Source organism: Ahaetulla prasina, chromosome 1 (assembly GCF_028640845.1).
Source record: "Ahaetulla prasina isolate Xishuangbanna chromosome 1, ASM2864084v1, whole genome shotgun sequence".
NCBI lineage: Eukaryota > Metazoa > Chordata > Lepidosauria > Squamata > Colubridae > Ahaetulla > Ahaetulla prasina.
Window position 1 is genome coordinate 6,955,035 of NC_080539.1, and position 19,689 is coordinate 6,974,723.

Here is a 19,689-nt window from a genome sequence, read left to right on the forward strand (position 1 = left end):
AGGACCTACCTAGTGGCACTGAGGAAGCGAGGCGTTGCTCGCCTCCTCCCTCATTGCGTCGGCAGATAACCCCCCAGCTGCCCTGTTTCGGGTGACCCGCTCCCTCCTTTACCAGGGGGAGCGGGATGACCCGTTGCAGGACGTGCTGAGAGTTTAACGGTTATCTATACGATAAAATCGTTCAGCTTAGGGACGGCCTGGACCAAAATTGTGGCGATTCGGACGGGGCATCTGAGGCGGTCTTGGTGATGTTGTTTGGGATGAGTTTGACCCTGTGACTCCGAGGACATGGACAGGTTGCTGGGTAGATTGAATGCCACCACGTGTTTACTGGACCCGTGCCCCTCCTGGCTGGTGCTGGCCACTCAGGAGGTGACACGAGGCTGGCTCCAGGGATTACGAGTGCTTCCTTGTTGGAGGAGTCTTTCCGGCCGCCTTGAAAGAGGCGGTGGTGAAACCCCTCCTCAAAAGCCTTCCTGGACCCGGCTGTTTTAGGTAATTATCGTCCGGTCTCCAACCTTCGCGCTTGGCGAAGGTTGTAGAAATATGGTGGCATATCAGTTTCCCCTGCACCTGGAGGAAACTGTCTATCTGGACCCGTTCAGTCCGGCTTCCGGCCCGGTTACAGCACTGAGGCGGCTTTGGTCGCGTTGGTGGATGATCTCTGGAGGGCCAGGGATGAGGTTGTTCCTCTGCCCTGGTCCTATTAGACCTCTCAGCGGCTTTCGATACCATCGACCATGGTATCCTGCTGCGCCGGTTGGAGGGATTGGGAGTGGGAGGCACCGTTTATCGGTGGTTCTCCTCCTATCTCTCCGACCGGTCGCAGACGGTGTTGACGAGGGGGCAGAGGTCGACCCCGCGGCGCCTCACTTGTGGGGGGCCGCAGGGGTCGGTTCTTTCGCCCCTTCTGTTCAACATCTATATGGAGCCGCTGGGTGGGATCATCAGTGGGTTCGGGGTGAGGTACCAGCTGTACGCTGATGACACCCAGCTGTACTTTTCCACACCGGGCCCCCCCAATGAAGCTATCGAAGTGCTGTCCCGGTGTTTGGAAGCCGTACGGGTCTGGATGGGGAGAAACAGGCTCAAGCTCAATCCCTCCAAGACGGAGTGGCTGTGGATGCCGGCATCCCGGTACAGTCAGCTGAGTCCGCGGCTGACTGTCGGGGGCGAGTCATTGGCCCCGATGGAGAGGGTGCGCAATTTGGGCGTTCTCCTGGATGAACGGCTGTCTTTTGAAGACCACTTGACGGCCGTCTCCAGGAGAGCTTTCCACCAGGTTCGCCTGGTGCGCCAGTTGCGCCCCTTTCTAGACCGGGATGCCTTGTGCACAGTCACTCACGCCCTCGTGACGTCTCGTCTGGACTACTGCAATGCTCTCTACATGGGGCTCCCCTTGAGGGGCATCCGGAGGCTACAGTTAGTCCAGAATGCAGCTGCGCGGGTGATAGAGGAAGCCCCTCGTGGCTCCCGAGTGACACCTATCCTGTGCAGGCTGCACTGGCTACCTGTGGCCTTCCGGGTGCGCTTCAAATTGTTGGTGAACGTCTTTAAAGCGCTCCATGGCATAGGGCCGGGTTACTTACGGGACCGCCTGCTGCTACCGAATACCTCTCACCGACCCGTGCGCTCTCACAGAGAGGGACTCCTCAGGGTGCCGTCGGCGCGACAGTGTCGTCTGGCGACGCCCAGGGGAAGGGCCTTCTCTGTGGGGGCTCCCGCCCTCTGGAACGAACTCCCCCCAGGACTCCGTCAACTTCCGGACCTTCGAACCTTTCGCCGTGAGCTTAAAACTCACTTATTCATCTGCGCTGGACTGGGTTAGTTTTTTAAGTTTATGGGTTTTTAATGGGTTTTATTTCTAAATTTTAATTCTTGCCAATTTAATAAGTTTTTTAATAGCATTTTAATTGTATTTATAGTGTATTATGTATTTTTATTTGGCTGTGAACCGCCCTGAGTCCTTCGGGAGAAGGGCGGTATACAAATTTAAATAATAAATAAATAAATAAAATAAATAAATAAATAACAGTCTGCTGAGCCACCAGAGGCCTTTCAGCATCACAGATAGTTAGTCGTTTTGTCAGCCATGTCTCTAGAGCAGAGGGTCTCCAACCTTGGCAACTTTAAGCCTGGAGGACTTCAACTCCCAGAATGCCCCAGCCAGCTTTGCTGGCTGGGGAATTCTGGGAGTTGAAGTCCGTCCGGCTTAAAGTTACCAAGGTTGGAGATCCCTGCTCTAGAGCAGGGGTGTCAAACTCAAAGTTCACAGGCCTGCAATGTGGTCGGTTCTGGCCCCACAGGGCCGTCTTGGTCTACCCAATGCAAAGAGGAAAAATCAGGCCAGCGTAGCTTCGTCTCAGTCTACCCAATGCAGAAAGGAAAAATGCCAGCAGTTTGGGGAGTGGGCATCAAGCTGACCACCGCCACCCAGTTGGCCACACCCACCCAGTCGGCCACACCCGCTCGCCCCCCACCCCCAAGGTCAATTATAGCCCTGATGCGGCCCTCAATGAAATTGAATTTGACATCCCTGCTCTGGAGAATCCTATCCTTCTGATATCCGTTTTTCTTCATTGTGTTGCACTTGAAAAGCACAGAGCGCCTCTGCTAGGGAAGATTATTTGCGGTTTTGCTTCGGGAAAGAGGTAGTTACCCTGTTTCCCCGAAAATAAGACCTTCCCGGATAATAAGCCCAGGTTTTTGAGCACATATGCTAAAATCCCCCCCCCCCAAAAAATAAGCCCTCCCCAAAAATATTTAAATGCATGTGCAGCCGGTCCACGCCATTTCCTCTGGTTAGTGTTAAGGAGACAAAGCTGGAAATCAGATAAGATGGCAAGAGGAGCCCCGTCTTGCTCCACGCGTCCCAAAATAATAAGACCTCCTTGAAAATAAGGCCAAGCACTTATTTCAGGGTTCAAAAAAAAATATAAGACAGCATCTTATTTTTGGAGAAACACGGTACATAGTTGGTTGGTCACACAGGATCTACACCAGGCATGTCCAACTGGTGGCTTATATAAGTAGTCTTCAACTTACAATTGTCCGTTTAGTGACCGTTCAAAGTTACAATGGCCCTGAAAAAATTGACTTACGACTATTTTTCATACATTGTAGCAATCCCCCATGGTCACATGATCAGAATTCGGACGCTTGGCAACCAGTTCATATTTATGACGGTTTCAGCGACCTGGGATCACGCGATCCTTCTTCTTTCGTGACCTTCTGACAAGCAAAGTCAGCGAGGAAATCAGTTTCACTTAACCACCGTGTGACTCACTTAAGAGTTGCAGTGATTCACTTAACAGCTGTGGCAAGGAAGGTCGTAAAACAGGGCAAAAACTCACTTAACCGTCTTCGCTTAGCAAAAGAAATTTTGGGCTCCATTGTGGCCTTAGTCGAGGGCTACCTGTAATGCCACCCCCATAAGATCATAAACCTCAAACGTTGTTATGTGGTTTTCATACATTAACTGTATCACAGTATATATTTTATATGCAGCCCGAGACAATTCCTCTTCACTCATTGCAGCCCAGGAAAGACACAAGATTGGGACCCCGTGGTTTATACCAATGATATCTGTTTGCGTGTAGTGTACATGTGTGCTTTTTTTTTGCTTAGAAGTGAAGCGAGAGAAAAAGCCTCTTGTTCTGTCCCCCCTCGCCTCCGTCCGAGCGATGGCTTAATTAGCCGGCACTATCAGCTCTGGCAGCAAACTGGCGAGCGTCTGCCAAGTGACTCTGTTATCTCCCTTGATGCTGATGAGTCACCCAGGAACAAACAGTTAAGCAGCTCTTAGTTAAGCAGTTGATTTTGCCTGCTATGAAGAGGCATAGCAGCCCTCGCTGCTTTTATATCCTGTGGGGTGTGGCTCCATGACTCAGCACTTCCTAGGCCTGCCCCACCCCTGCTTCTGTTGTTCCCGCCTCTCCTGCCTACGAAACCTAGGGTCCAGCCAGGCCTGATTGCCATCAGCTGGATCTGGATAGCGTGGCCTTGTGGTGGGGGGAAGAGTCAGGGGACGGAGGCCTATTATCTCTTCCACCTGGCCTGCCTCTGGCTCCTGGTTGAGGTGAGTCCTGATGGCCCTTCCCCCTCACTTTCCAAGTCACTTTCTGGCAGGGGGGCCGGCTCGGGGGGCACAGACACAACACCTCTTGAGACTTGGGGCTTTCTGTAGAAACTTTGTACCTCAGTCTTGGAAATCTGTAATGTAGACGATGCTAGGAAATGTTGGGTTCCCTATGCAGGGGTCTGCAAACTTGGCTCTTTTAAGACTTGTGGACTTCAACTCCCAGAGTTCCTCAGCCAGCTTTGCTGGGAGTTGAAGTCCACAAGTCTTAAAAGAGCCAAGTTTGCAGACCCCTGCCCTATGCAAACTTACCGAGTTCATTAGAGCAGAAGTCCTCATGGTTAAAAGTTGTGGCGTTTTTTACTTTCCCTTCCTTGAACAAGGAAAACAAGAAAAGACGGGTAAATATTGCGAGACATTTGTGTGGATGAGGATGTTGCCTGAATTTCCCTATTAAATTTCTGTAAATGCAGTTACGTGATCAATCTTTTATTGTTTTGTTTATTTGTAATCTATATATTCGACATACTTTCCTCCCCTTGTTTTCCTCACAACAACAACCCGGTGAGGAGGGTTGGGCTGAGAGAAAATGATTGGCACAAAGTCATCCAGTCGGCTTTCATGCCTAAGGTGGGACTAGATTTTATTATCTCTTGATGATTGGTCCAAATCACCCAGCCGGCTTTCATACCTAAGATGGGACTAGAACTCACCATCTCCTGGTGATTGGCCCAGAGTCACTCAGCTGTCTTTCATGGCTAAGGTGGAACTAGAACTCACCATCTCTTGGTGATTTGTCTGAAGTCACCCAGCCAGCTTTCATACCTAAGGTGAGACTAGAACTCACCATCTCCTGCTGATTGGTCTGAAGTCACCCAGCCAGCTTTCATGCCTAAGGCGGGACTAGAACTCACCATCTCCTGGTGATTGGCCCAAAGTCACCCAGCTGGCTTTCGTGGCTAAGGTGGGACTTGAACTCATGGTCTCCTGCTTTCTAGCCTGGTGCCTTAACCGCTAGACCAAATTGGCTCTCATCTTGTTCTGTTGCCAGATTAAAATTATCTGAATGAAAGGATAGCTTTAAAAAAAAAATCTGTTCAAAATGGCTTTTGCTGATGTTCTGACTCTTTAGCTAAATGGCAAAATGCATTCTCCAGCAAGCGAGGCATTGCAGAGTTCGTCTGAACTTGGCTAACAGAGACACTCCTGGAAGTAGCCCTTCGAAATAGCGGTGCGAATGGAAACCTCGCTTGCGATTCTGAATTTAATTCCGGGTTATGCAGAATTTTTGCATTGCTCAAAATCTGCGACTGCCTTTTAAAAAAAAAGAAAGAAAAAAAGAAAAAAAGAAGGCAGTCTGAAGGGCTGACTTAGCATGTTTCTGTGTTAAATAAAGGAATAATAATTATTTAGGTTGATCTGTAAAGGAAGGCAGATGTTCGAGACGCCTGCATGCGGTCAAGCGTCTTGGGTGGCTGTGTGGTTTTCCATCCTCTTAATACAAAAGTAATTCTTCAGCAGATGTATTACACAAACTCAGCTTGGTAGGTGACCCAATGTCAGTAGCTTTTAGCAGCCTGAGACCGAGCTAGGCGGATCTTGGCTTATTAAACGCTGCTATTTAAGTGATGGATTTCTGGTTAGATGGGTTAAAATGAAAGCTGTCCTGTGGAGGCCTTCAAAAGAAATTATAGGGCCTAATTTTCATGATTCAAACCATTTTAGAGCTATATATTAAAGCGGGTGAAAGTCCTAATGAAATCCACGTTCAGAACTGTTCCGTGACTCCCCACTGGCCTTCGTGACGGTTTAACTTTTTTTTTTTTAATTTATTGCTAAATATATAATCGGCTGTACCCATTAGAATGTTTTGCTTTTCTGCTTACCGACTTTAGGACTGAATATGGAAACTTTTTGTTAACGCGCAGAATTTATGGACTCGAGAAGAAGTGATTCTCTGCTTAAAAGAGGGCTTATGGCAGCGAAGAGGGAGGGGGGCTTGTTTCTCCAGTGGAGTTGGAAGGAAGCCATTTAGTTCTGTTTGGTAATAGATTTAGCACAAAGGCAAGCAATGCGTCACACAAAGTATAATTTAGTGCAGGAAGACGTGGTCATTGTCCCTTGCGTTTCAGCTGCATTCAATTTTCTCTCTTAGAGGAGCCAGCTTTGATGTGAAGGCACTTCAGCGTGTGGTGGTTGAAAACCAGTGCTTTCCTATATATACAGATAGTCCTCGACGTACGACTACAATTGAGCCCGATGTTTGTGTTGCTAAGTGGGAGGTTAAGTTTTGGCCCATTTTGCGACTTTTCTTGCCACAGTTTGTTTATTTATTTATTTATTTATTTATTTATTCGTACTTTTATACCGCCCTATCTCCCTAGGGACTCAGCCATATAAAAAACACATAAATATACAAAGTAAAACATTCATCTAAAAAACTTATTATAAAGGCCAAATATTTAAAATAAACATATAAATAATAAAACCCAATTTAAAACCAAATCTAAAATTTAGACATTTAAAAATTTAAAACCCTAGTCCAGTCCTGCGCAGATGAATAGATGTGTCTTAAGCTCACGGCGGAAGGTCCGAAGATCAGGAAGTTGACGAAGTCCTGGGGGAAGCTCGTTCCAGAGGGTGGGAGCCCCCACAGAAAAGGCCTTTCCCCTGGGCGTCGCCAGTCGGCACTGCCTGGCCGACGGCACCCTGAGGAGTCCCTCCCTGTGAGAGCGCACGGGTCGGTGGGAGGCATTCGGTGGCAGCAGACGGTCCCGTAAGTAACCCGGCCCTATGCCATGGAGCGCTTTTAAGATCATTACCAAAACCTTGAAGCGCACCCGGAAAACCACAGGTAGCCAGTGCAGTCTGCGCAGGAGGGGTGTTACATGGGAGCCACGAGTTGTTGTGAATCAACGTGGACTTCGCTTTGTTGTGAATCAACGTGGACTTCGCTTGTCAGAAGGTCACCAAAGAGGATCATATGACCCTGGGATACTGCAACCATCGTAAACATGAGCCAGTGGCCAAGTGGCTGAAGGTCACCAAAAGTGATCACATGACACTGAGACATTGCAACCGTCATAAACACATGCCAGTTGCCAAATGTCTGAATTTTGGTCACGTGACCACGGGGATGCTGCAACGGTTGTTAAGTGTGAACAGTGGTCATAGGTCGCTTTTTCAGTGTCGTAACTGAGTGGTCACTAAACAAATGGCTGTAAAACAAGGACTAGCTATATTATAAGAATCTTTAATGTGAAAATACTAAAGTTTATGTTGTCTAAATAGGGACAACTTGCAAAGTAGCTAACTTAATGATAATGTTGTATCATTAAAGTGTTAAATTTGTACCTTATGACTATCATTAAGTGTTGTAACTGTTGTACCTTGATGAAGGTATCTTTTCTTTTATGTACACTGAGAGCATCTGCACCAAGACAAATTCCTTGTGTGTCCAATCACACTTGGCCAATAAAAAATTCTACTCTACTCTACTCTACTCTATTCTATTCTATTCTATTCTATTCTATTCTATTCTATTCTATTCTATTCTATTCTATTCTATTCTATTCTGAATGTATCTTTTCTTTTATGTACACTGAGAACATCTGCACCAAGACAAATTCCTTGTGTGTCCAATCACACTTGGCCAATAAAAAATTCTATTCTATTCTATTCTATTCTATTCTATTCTATTCTATTCTATTCTATTCTATTCTATTCTTATGTAATTAAAAAAAAGCAGGGAATATTTATTTAGTGTATTTTTGTTTTTCTCCCCCTCCAATATGACTAACATTTCTGCACTTACTTAATTTATCCTTTATCTGTTTGATCTGGTTTATGTATTAGTTTAGTTTTCTTTCATCTGCTCATGAATTGAACCATATCAAACTTCGTATTAAGATTTGATTAGCTTCTCTGGATTTCAGCTCTTGACCGTTTTAATCACAGTTGGTGAGCTTTTTTTCTGGATGAGATCTCACTCATTAAATAGAAAGAAGTCGATCTATTTCAGGATGTTATTTTTTTTTCGATGTCAGGCCTTTCTTGGTAACTTAGATTGTTCAGTCGCAAGAATTACCAGAAATGAGAAAAACTTTTTTTTTTTAATGATCCCTGGAAGTTCTAAGAACATTTGTGGAGAAAAACAAAAGAAAGCAATTGCAGAAATTAGCTTACCTGATCCTCTGACCAGCCATGTGGCTGAATGCTACCCATGTATATGCCCACATGCTCCATATCCCTACATGACGCAGGGTCAGGGTGCCTGTGGAGCCACCTTCATCCCGTTACATCAGTCCACCCATCAGTCCACCCAGTCAGGAGGGAAGGTAAGTTATGTACCCCGCTGTCGTGTCCCACTCCTCCGCTGACGGCCGGGTCAGGGAAATCCGAATCAGGCGTCCCTCTGCAGCTCTGCCAAAGTCCTAGCAAAGTCCTCAGGGCAGGCAGGAGACCAGAAAGTGACTTCAGCAAGATATGTTTAGACTTTGCCTGACTCAGAGAACGCCAGAAAGCAGATCCTTTATATAGGCCATGGGGTGTGGCTCCATGACTCAGCACTTATCCAGGCCTGCCCCTCCCTTCCTTCTGTTGCCTCCGTCTATCAAGTCTTCTGACGCGAGGGTCACTCCAGTCGGCAGCTGTTGGCAATTGACCTCCCTCAGGCTCACATGCTGTGGAGGAGGGGGAGGGGTCTAGTTGCTCCGTTTGCCTGGGCATGGAGCCAGAGCTGGGGGCTGGAGGTATTTCTTCCTCTTCAGCCTGTCTGGGCATGGAGCCAGGGCTGGGGGCTGGGGGCTGGAGGTATTTCTTCTTCCGTGTTCGGAAGCAGATAAGAAGACCCCGGCTGAGGTGAGATTGGACGAGACACAACACCCACCTGGTGTGGTGTAGGAAGAGAGCCTTCACTGCTGTTGCACATAGTTGCCTCGGGAACATTCTTCCCTCCCCCAGAGGTGAGGTGGTCCCCCACTCTCCTGGCCTTCCGTAAAGGTACGAAAACATGGCTCTGCGGCCTGGCTTGGGATATGCAAAGGAGCGCCACACTGTTAAGGGTTGCTTAGCTCCCTGAAACAGCCCTCGCCGTGCCTTTAAATCAGTTTTTGACATTCCTTGCCTGTTTTGAATTTTACATACCGTGTTTCCCTGAAAATAAGACCCTGAAATAAGCGCTTGGCCTTATTGCCATGCACTCAAAAGCCCGATTGGGCTTATTATCAGGGGAGGTCTTATTTTGGGGGAAACAGGGTACTACTTTTTATGCTACCTCCTAGAGGGAGATGGATGGTTCTTTTTTTTTTTTTGGTTGTTTCCAAAAATTTTTATTTTTTTATAAACATACATAAAAAAAAACCTCTTTGTGAACAGATTGTCAGTTGGGTACATCCTTAAATACATTTCAGATTTCATCTATGTAATATATTTCCTTCTCCTTCATTCGAATTAATAGTTTTTGCACTTCTCTCATAAAGTTTGTGTCCCATGCCCATAAAATTTAAATGAAATCTATTCCCCAAGCCAATACTCATTTCCCTCCTTCCCCCTCTTAATCAATGTTCTTTCCTTCATTCCCCAAAGTATCTCTAGAATACTTTTAATATAGATCTGAAGACAGCCTTTTAACATCCTTTCTTAAAGCGGTCGTGCAATCGCATCAACCTATCCATCTACATGGGAATAATCCTGTAATAAAGACTATTCAGTTCCTGCTATCTTCCTCTGTCTCTACAAATCATATATAACAATATTTCTTTTAAAGTTTCAAATCATCAAGAGCAGTTTTCTATAATCTTTCACTCATTCCCCAAATTATCCTTAAAAGTTCTAAAAACAGCCTTTAATATCCTTTCTTAGAGCAGTCGTGCAATTACATCAGCCTATCTATCTACATGGGAATAGTCCTGGGGTCACCAAGACTATTCAGGTCCTGCTATCTTGAGATGGATGGTTCTTAAATAAGATGATAGATAGATAGATAGATAGATAGATAGATAGATAGATAGATAGATAGATAGGCAGACAGACAGACAGACAGACAGACAGACAGACAGACAGATAATAGCAATAGCACTTAGACTTATATACCGCTTCATAATGCTTTACAGTGCTCTCTTAAGCGGTTTACAGAGCTGGCCTATTGCCCCCAACAATCTGTGTCCTCATATTACCATACTTGGAAGGTATATGTGTGTGTGTGTACCCTGTTTTCCCAAAAATATGACATCCCCAGATAATAAACCCAATCAGGCTTTTGAGAGCATGGCAATAAGGCCAAGGACTTATTTCAGGGTTCAAAAAAATATAAGACAGGGTCTTATTTTTGGGGAAACACACACACATATACATATGGATGTATAAAGATATGGTTGGTTGGATGGATGGAGGTAGGTAGAAGGAGATAGAATAGAATAGAATAGAATAGAATAGAATAGAATAGAATAGAATAGAATAGAATAGAATAGAATAGAATAGAATAGAATAGAATAGAACAGAATTTTTTATTGGCCAAGTGTGATTGGACACACAAGGAATTTGTCTTGGTGCAGATGCTCTCAGTGTACATAAAAGAAAAGATACGTTCATCAAGGTACAACATTTACAACACAATTGATGGTCAGTCAGTCAGATTGGTAGATAGATAGAGTGGGTGAGTGAGTGAGTGATGATAGAAAGATAGAGAGGTAGAATTAGATGTCTCCATTGGTTCCGTTGGCAGAATATTCATTACGTTTCCAAAATGGAGCGAAAGACTGTCACTCAATAGAAGGATTTTTCCTGGGCAATCAGGAGACCTGAGTTAATCCCTGCCCTCTCCCAGAGTGGCTAAGATCCAATCTGAAATCTAGAAGGCTGCTTCTAGCTAGTCCGCGCGGGGCAGCATTGACTTGGATGAATGAAAATCTGACTCGTTCTGAGCAGCTTGCCTTATTTGTCTTCTGAAACAGAGGAATCTTCCCCCCCCAACCCGCGAGGTAATCTCACAAAAGCTCCCAATTACAGAAAAAAAGAATGGAACATAGACAGATGTGCTGTTGCAATATGTACCAGAAGTACAAATTACAATTATATCCTGCTTACTGCCCCACAGGGGGGGAAAAAAATCCAGCAGAAGCTGGAGAAAGATAATTTAGAAACTGGCCTACGTGTTTTTCTTCATATTTATATAAGGGATTATAGACTGCTCCTGAAAGCAAACTAGAAAGTTACTGATGGGCATTCAGATTTCTACGGGTGGGGTGGGGGCTGTCCCCTCTTGTCTTGCTACTTCTCTTCTGTGAAACTCTTAGGTTTGATGGTCTCAGAGTCTTGACCTAGTCCTAGACCAGGGGTCTGCAAACTTGGCTCTTTTAAGACTTGTGGACTTTAACTCCCAGAGTTCCTCAGCCAGCTTTGCTGGCTGGGGGACTCTGGGAGTTGAAGTCCACAAGTCTTAAAAGAGCCAGGTTTGCAGACCCCTGTCCTAGACCAAGGGTATCAAACTCAAATTTCATTAAGGGCCACATCAGGGTTGTGTTTGACCTCGGGAGGCCGGGAGGGGCATAGCCAGCTCGACGTCACTCATGTCGGGGGGCACCTATGGTGGCCTGGGCAGGGCTGGGGGGATCCTCCTGCAGCCCTCTGCCACTGGAAATAGAGCTCTGGAGGGCCGCATGTGGCAGAGGGCTGCAGGAGGCTGTCGCAGCTGAAAACAGAGCTTAGGAGGGCCGTGCACAATCTTCCCTTTCAAGCTCCGTTTTCACTGGCAGAGGCACTGCGGGCCGGTCCTTCATTCTTTCCGGAGCAGCCCTGCAGGCAAGGTCTAAGCACCCCGCAGGCCGGTTCTGGCCTGTGGGCCTTGAGTTTGACACCCCCGACCTAGATAAAGCAAGAAGCAGGAGTTTTCCTAAATCTATAGTAAATATTTTTTCCATCACCTACTGCCTGATCTTATTAACTGGAGGTACTCTTACTTCCTAAGCTATGTTCTCTGCTCTAACAGGACATGAGTTACGGGTCATCCTCGACAAACGACCACAATTGAGCCCCACATTTTTGTTGTTGCTAAGCGAGATATTTCTTAAGTGAATTGCACTGCAACTACGAATTACACCGCAGCTGTCATAAATATGAACCAATTGCCTGCATTTTGATCACATGACTTCAGGGTTGCTGCAATGGTTGTAAGTGTGAAAAACAAGTCATGTCACTTTTTTCAACGCCATTGTAACTTTGAACGGTCACTAAACGAACTGATGTAAATTGAGGAATACCTGTATTAGCTTTTAGAACAGGGATGTCCAAACCTTGGCCACTTTAAGACTTCTGGATTTCAAATCCCGGAATTCCACAGCCAGCATGTTGAAGTTCGTAAGTGTTAAAGTGGACAAAGTCAGACAGCCTTCCTTTAAAAGTTATTGCTTCTTATATTTCCCATATTTCTGCAAACATATAGATAGCCCTTGACTTATGACCACAATGGAGCCCAAAATTTCAGTTGCTAAGCAAGACAGTTGTTAACTGAATATGCCCCATTTAAGTCCTGGCACAGTTGTTTAGTGACTCACTGCAAATTAGTAACATTGTGGATGTAAATCGAGGATTACCTATAATTAATTAATTTCTGTCTGTCTGTCTCTGTCTTTCCTTCTTTCTTTCCTTCCTTCCTTCCTTCCTTCCTTCTTTGTTTTTTTTCTTTCTTCCCCCTCTTTCTTTCTTTCTCCAAAGCATTCTACTTTTGAAGTGTAGTACTTTTCCTTCCTTCCTTTCTTTCTTTCTTTCTTTCTTTCTTTCTTTCTTTCTTTCTTTCTTTCTTTCTTTCTTTCTTTCTTTCTTTCTTTTTCTTTCTCTCCCTCTCTCTCTCTCTCTCTCTTTCTCTTTCCTTTCCTTTCCTTCTCTCCCTCCCTCCCTCTCTCCCTCTCTCTTTCTTTCTTTCCCATTTAAACAAGATTGCGGAGGAGGTGTGGCGCCTTGTTGGCAGTAGACACAGTTTTCATTACTTTAATTGTGTGGTTTATCAGGATTTTCAGCTTTGGGGAGGAGGGTTTGCGGGTTAAATGCAAGAGTGTTATGACAGAATTAAAAGGATTTAGAATAAATAGGAGTTAAAGGGGGGGAAAAAAGCCCTTTGCAGCGGGATTTCTATACCTTTTTGATTTGATGGATTTGGCAAGCGGCGGGCTTAAGAAAATATTCCCTGTAAAATGCTGTTTGGCATTTTGTTAAATGCTCTGTACGGAGCAGGTGTGTCGCGCCAGTCAGTTGCACATAGAAAACACACAATCTCCGATATTTTTTTAAAACCCTATAATCCACTCTAACTTGGAAGGATTAATCCCTTCTATCTCCCAGCCTTGTCAGCTTGTGGGTGAGGCAAATTGTTAAAGACTCTGCAAATACGGGGGACACCATTCAATATTTCAAACCTGTGTTTCCCGACCTTTAAGCTGTGCGGACTTCAGCTCCCAGAATTCCCCAGCCAGAAATGTGAAACCACATTTCGTTTTCCATAACAGGTAGTCCCCTCACTTACAACCTTTTACAGGTAGTCCTCGACTTACAACAGTTCACTTAGTGACCGTTCAAAGTTCCAGCAGCACTGAAAAAAAGTAACTTACGACCGTTTTTCACACTTAGGACCATTGCGGCATCCCCATGGTCACATCATTTACGTTCGGATGCTTGGCAACTGACTCACATTTATGACGGTCGCAGTGTCTGGGAGTCAGGTGATCCCCCTTTTGCAACCTTCTGACCAGCAAAGTCAATGGGGAAGCCGGATTCACTTAACAACCGTATCATTAATTTAAGAACTGTGGTGATTCACTTAGCAAATGTGGCGAGAAAAGTCGTAAAATGAGGCAAAACCCACTTAACTAATTTCTCACTTAGAAACCTAAATTTTGGGCTCAGTTGTGGTCGTAAGTTGAGGACTACTTATATTTAGTGACCATTCGAAATTATATCAACACTGAAAAAAATGACTTATAACTGGTGGTTGTAAGAGCCATGGTGACACAGTGTTAGAATACAGTATTCTGTATTCTAACTCTGCCCACTGCCAGGAGTTCGATCCTGAGCGGCTCAGCCTTCCATCCTTCCAAGGTTGGTAAAATGAGGACCCAGATCGTTGGGGGCAAGAGGCTGACTCTGTAAACCGCTTAGAGAGCTGTAATGTGGTATATATAATTCTATGTGCTATTGCTATTTGTCCTCTCATAACCATGGCGGCATTTCCGTGGTCATGTGATCAAAATTTGGATGTTTGACAACCGGCATGTATTTATGAGGGCTGCAACATCCTGGAGTCATGTGACCACCATTTGTGGCCTTCCCAGCCAGTTTCCAACAAGCAAAGTCAATGGGGGAAGTTGGATTCATTTAATGACCACCTGATTTACTTAACACTTGCAACAATTCGCTTAACAACCATGGATTGTTATGAGGGGTTCTTGATGCCCTGTGAGCTTACTTGTTTTCTTGCAGGCGTTTCATTACCCTAACTAGGTAACATCATCAGTGTTAGAAGGGAGTGGGATTTGCGGAGAGCAGGAGGAGGAGGAGGAGGAGGAGGAAGAAGAAGAAGAAGACTGGGATCCTTGGTGCTCTCTGTGCTTGCTTATTTTCTTGCTGATGTTGCATTACCCTAACCAAATAACATCATCAGTACTAGAAGGGAGTGGGGTTTTGCAGAGAGGAGGAGGAAGAGGAAGAGGAGGAGGAGGAGGAAGAGGAAAAAGAAAAAGATTGTGAGGTCCTTGGTGCTCTCTGAGCTTGCTTGTAACATCATCAGTGCTAGTCAATTGCTAATTGATTGTTATTTTTAATTTTTTTTAAAAAATGGGACTTTTGCATACTTCAAGGTTCAGCCAACTGTCTAGGTATCTTTTATTTTCCAGTTTTCCCATCTTTATAGAACCACTAGGCACTCTTAGAGGTACATTAAAAGGTTGTGATAGAAAAATACCCATTTTTCCCCCACTCCTGGATCCTTTTCCTTTAAAATAAGGTCTTTTCCTGGTCTACGGCACTCTCCTTGTAACAATTCTTTTTCAAGTTTGTGTTTTAGGCAAAGTTGGGTCGGCCTGTTGGGAGTGACAGCTTTGTTTGCCCGAGTTTCTTAAAAGGGCTTCCAATGTTTATCAACAGAGGGTTCATATAATGTAAATGTGCTCATAGAATGGATTGTTGATTGTAAAACTGTCTCTGTGAGTCATTAAATGTTGAATAAACCGAGACATAATTGGGGAGGACGAATTCTGTAGATGATTGGTAAAACGTTTTAAGTGCACAGATTCTACCGGGGCTCTTTAATCTTCAGGAATACTGTTGAGTGAAAAATCTGTCTTTCTGTGTTAATGGTTTTTCTGTTCAGATTATTTCAGATTATTTCATTTTTAGAAGACCGTGGTTAAATTGCGAATTTAAGCTCTGAGCTTTTTCAGCAAAATTTTCTGTGGATCAAATGCCCTGAATTCTCACGAGAAAGAAGTCAATTGTTAGGAAGACTCTTAACTCTTTTTAAATATTGTTTTATTGTTACTATTATTTATTTTTAGATTTTCTTTGAGTGTAACAGAAATACAGGTAGTTCATCGACTTACCACCACAATTGAACCCAGAATTTCTGTTGCTAAGTGAGAAATTTGTTAAGTGAGTTTTGCCCTATTTTACGACTTTTCTTGTCATGTTTGTTAAGTGAATCAATGCAGGTGTTAAATTAGTAACACGGTTGCTAAGTGAATCCGGCTTCCCCATTGACTTTGCTGCTCAGATCGCAAAAAGGGATCACATGACCCCGGGACACTGCAATTGTCATAAATATGAACCGCTTGTCAAGTAGTCAAATATAAATCAGGTGACCATGGGGATGCTGGTCATACGTATGAAAAATGGTCATAGATCACTTTTTTCAGTGCCAATGTAACTTCGAACGGTCACTAAAGAAGCTGTTGTAAGTCGAGGACTACCTGTACTTAAACAGAGTTGAACATAGTCCAATTGCTCTATCTATTTCATTCGCTGAACTTCCCTAATTGTCACTAACAGTTTTTGGGGTGCATCTCGGTTGTTGGACGGGTTTTCAGTAACATTTATTTTAAAAAATGGTTCACAAATAAGATTTTCTATGAATAACAACATAACTGGGTTGGAACAGTTTTTTCCCCCCATAAATAAAGATTAGAATGTGCTAGACTATTCTCCTTCATGCAAATCAAAGTGATAAGACCCATTCAGTAAGAGTTGCCTTGCATGTAATTGGAGATGAATTTCCAACAAGCTTCTCAATATAGAATATAAAATCAGAATAGATCTGGAAGGGATCTTGGAGGTCTTCTAGTCCAGCCCACTGCTCAAGCAGGAGACCCCATATCAATGGTGGCTAACCTTTTTTGCTGTCGCGTGCTAAAAGGGGTGGGGGAGCATGGATCGTGTCATGCGCATGTGTGCCCACACCCATAATTCAATGTCCCCGCCCCTCACGCATGCGCATGCGACCCCCCCTTCCCCTTGCATGCGTGTGCGACCTCCCCGCACCCCATTTTGGGCCTGGCAGGCCCCCCTAAACCCTCCAGAGGCCGAAAACACCCTCCCAGAGCCTCCACGCAAGCCCCGTACTTACCTGGCATCCAAAATTCAGTTTAGAGAAGATAGCGGTCCTCAAGGTAATCTGATTCAAGACTGTTAAAAGATTTTAAGGTGACCTATCGCTCTTGGGATGTCATGGCTGCCTTTTGAACGTTGTTTAGAACACAAGGGTGTCCCGTCTTGGCGACTTTAAGACCCGTGGACTTCAACTCCCAGGATTCTTCAGCTAGCATGGCACAGACCTTAAACTTGCCAAGGTGGGATACCCCTGACTTGAATCATAGTAGCTGTACTCGGAAACACAGTCTGCATAAGTCAGCGTCAGCCTTCACAACGTAAGCCTTTTTATAGCTTTGTTAAGCAAAAACATTCAAAACTGTGCACTGTATATGTTTAGTTCAATCTGTCTAGAAGAAATTTCTTTTTTTAAAAAAAATTTGCATTTATATCCCGCCCTTCTCCGAAGACTCAGGGCGGCTTACACTATGTTAGCAATAGTCTTCATCCTATTTAATTCTTAATTTTTTAAATTTTGAATTTTTTGAATTTTAATAATTTTAAATCGGGGTATTCTGTTTTATTGGGTCAAATTTGACGGTTTTAAATTTTTCGGCCATTATAGAATATGTTATTTTAATTTGTTGTTTTAAAATTTTATATTGTATTGTTTTAATCTGGCTGTACACCGCCCTGAGTCCTTCGGGAAAAGGGCGGTATAAAAATCTAAACAATAATAAATAAATAAATATTTGTATATTTATATACAAAGTCAACTTATTGCCCCCAACAATCTGGGTCCTCATTTTACCTACCTTATAAAGGATGGAAGGCTGAGTCAAACCTTGGGCCTGGTGGGACTAGAACCTGCAGTAATTTAAGCAGCTGTGTTTAATAACAGACTGTCTTAGCAGCCTGAGCCACAGGGGCCCTTGACAGTTCTTGACAGTTCTTGACAGTTAGAACAATTAATCAGTGGAACGACTTTCCTCCAGAAGTTGTGAATGCTCCAACACTGGAGGTTTTTGAAGAAGAGATTGGACAACCATTTGTCTGAAATGATATAGGACCGTGATGGCAAACCTATTGCACACGTGCCAGAGGTGGCACACAGAGCCCTCTCTGTGGGCATGCGCACCATCACAGCTCCTCTTCTGGTTTCCGGCGCACACATGTGCACTGGCCAGCTGGTCTTCGTGGGCGCCGGAGTGCCGGAAAACAGCTTGAAAACAGCCTGAAAAATGGCCAAAAAACTGGCATGTGTACGCCGGCCGGCTGATCTTCACGTTTCTGGTGTTCCAGCGTGCGCGAAGACCAGCTGGCCAGCGCGCATGCACATGCCGGAAACCCGAAGACCAGCTGGTCAGCCGCGTGCATGCACACCGGCCAGCTGGTCTTTGGGTTTCCGGGGGGTGCACATGCATGTGCATTCTGGTTTGGGCACTCGGTGCCGAAAAGGTTCGCCGTCACTGGTATAGGGTTTCCTGCCTGAGTATAACTCGTTATTCTATTCCAGTGATGGCTAACCTTTTTTTCCTTGTGTGCACGCCTGCCCACACCCATAATGCAAGCCCCACACACACACCCCGCCCCCCCCCGCATGTGTGTACCCCCCCGTGCTGCCCTGCCGCCCTGCACAGGTGCGTGCAACCCCCTGTGCTCTCCCACACACATCCCCGTGCATGCACTCGTGACTGCCCCCCCCTGCACCCTAGCAGGCCTCCCTGAAGCCTCCAGAGGCCAGAAATGGTCTGTTTCTAGACTTCTATAGGCCTTTTTTTCGCCCTCGCAGAGCCTCCGGGCGAGCCCTGTACTTATCTGGCATCCAAAACGGGCCAGGTGGAGACTCCTGGGAGGGGTGGGACGGCATGGGCCCAAAAATCAGCTGGCTGGCGGGAGGCACGCGTGCATGTGCGGTGGAGCTGACCTAGGGCGATAGCTCACGTGCCTGCAGAAATGACTCCGCGTGCCACAGGTTCGCCATCATAGTTCTATTCTCTTCATGTATATTAACCCACACAGTGTGGCTGTAGTATAATATAATATAACAACAGAGTTGGAAGGGACTTGGAGGCCTTCTAATCCAAGGCAGGAAACCCTACACCATCTCAGTCAGATGGTTATTCAACATTTTCTTTAAAATTTCCAGTGTTGGAGCATTCACAACTTCTGCAGGCAAGTCGTTCCACTTATTAATTGCTCTAACTGTCAGGAAATTTCTCCTTAGTTCTAAGATGCTTCTTTCCTTGATCAGTTTCCACCCATTGCTTCTTGTCCTGCCCTCAGGTGCTTTGCAGAATAGCTTGACTCCCTCTTCTTTGTGGCAACCCCTGAGATATTGGAACACAGCTATCATGTCTCCCCTAGTCCTTCTTTTTATTAAACTAGCCATGCCCAGTTCCTGCAACCGTTCTTCATATGTTTTAGCTTCCAGTCCCCTAATCATCTTTGTTGCTCTTCTCTGCACTCTTTCCAGAGTCTCAACATCTTTTTTGTTATTCATCCTTTTTATCATCATCTTTACTTCACCCCGTTTATTGGTATCATTACTGCTATTACCTTCTGTGTTGCTTTGCAAGCATACCAAGCAGTTCTATACCGTAGACAAATTCCTTATGTGTCTAACCACATTTGTCCAGATAAAGACTTCGATTCGATTCAACAATTGTGCCTTTTATATGCCATTTGATCTCTTGTCTGGTTAATCGTTCAAGGGCGGCAAAGACGTAACCGACGCTTTTTGCGTGTCTCTTGTGTTCTGCTCCATCCAGATCGCGAGAAGAGTGATAACTTTGCTGAGAAGAGACCTCTCCTTGCTGTGTGCAAAAGCATCGGATCTTCTGGGTAAGATGATTACATCCAGAGGGGGATTGGTCTGTGGCCTTGTTGGGTTGTTATAATAAAGACAGCAAGGAGCCCAGTTGAGCCTTAAACACTTAATTGGCTCATTGTGGCAAATCTTGTGTGGGCCGGGGCTTGTTCCTGTCTGATGTAGAGTGTGATCCTCTGTCTGAGATGAATTTGGGGCAGAGATGACTCCT

General features: G+C 45.0%; 1 protein-coding gene across 7 annotated transcripts in view; it reads left to right on the forward strand.

The window, feature by feature from the left end:
- BCAS3 (BCAS3 microtubule associated cell migration factor) overlaps positions 1 to 19,689 on the forward strand; it is an 846,545-nt gene that overhangs the window by 41,038 nt on the left and 785,818 nt on the right. For all 7 annotated transcript variants that reach the window (XM_058164101.1, XM_058164100.1, XM_058164098.1 and 4 more), the window contains one exon: positions 19,420 to 19,492. In XM_058164101.1, coding sequence (XP_058020084.1) covers positions 19,420 to 19,492 — 73 coding nt within the window. The remainder of the gene's footprint in view (positions 1 to 19,419; positions 19,493 to 19,689) is intronic.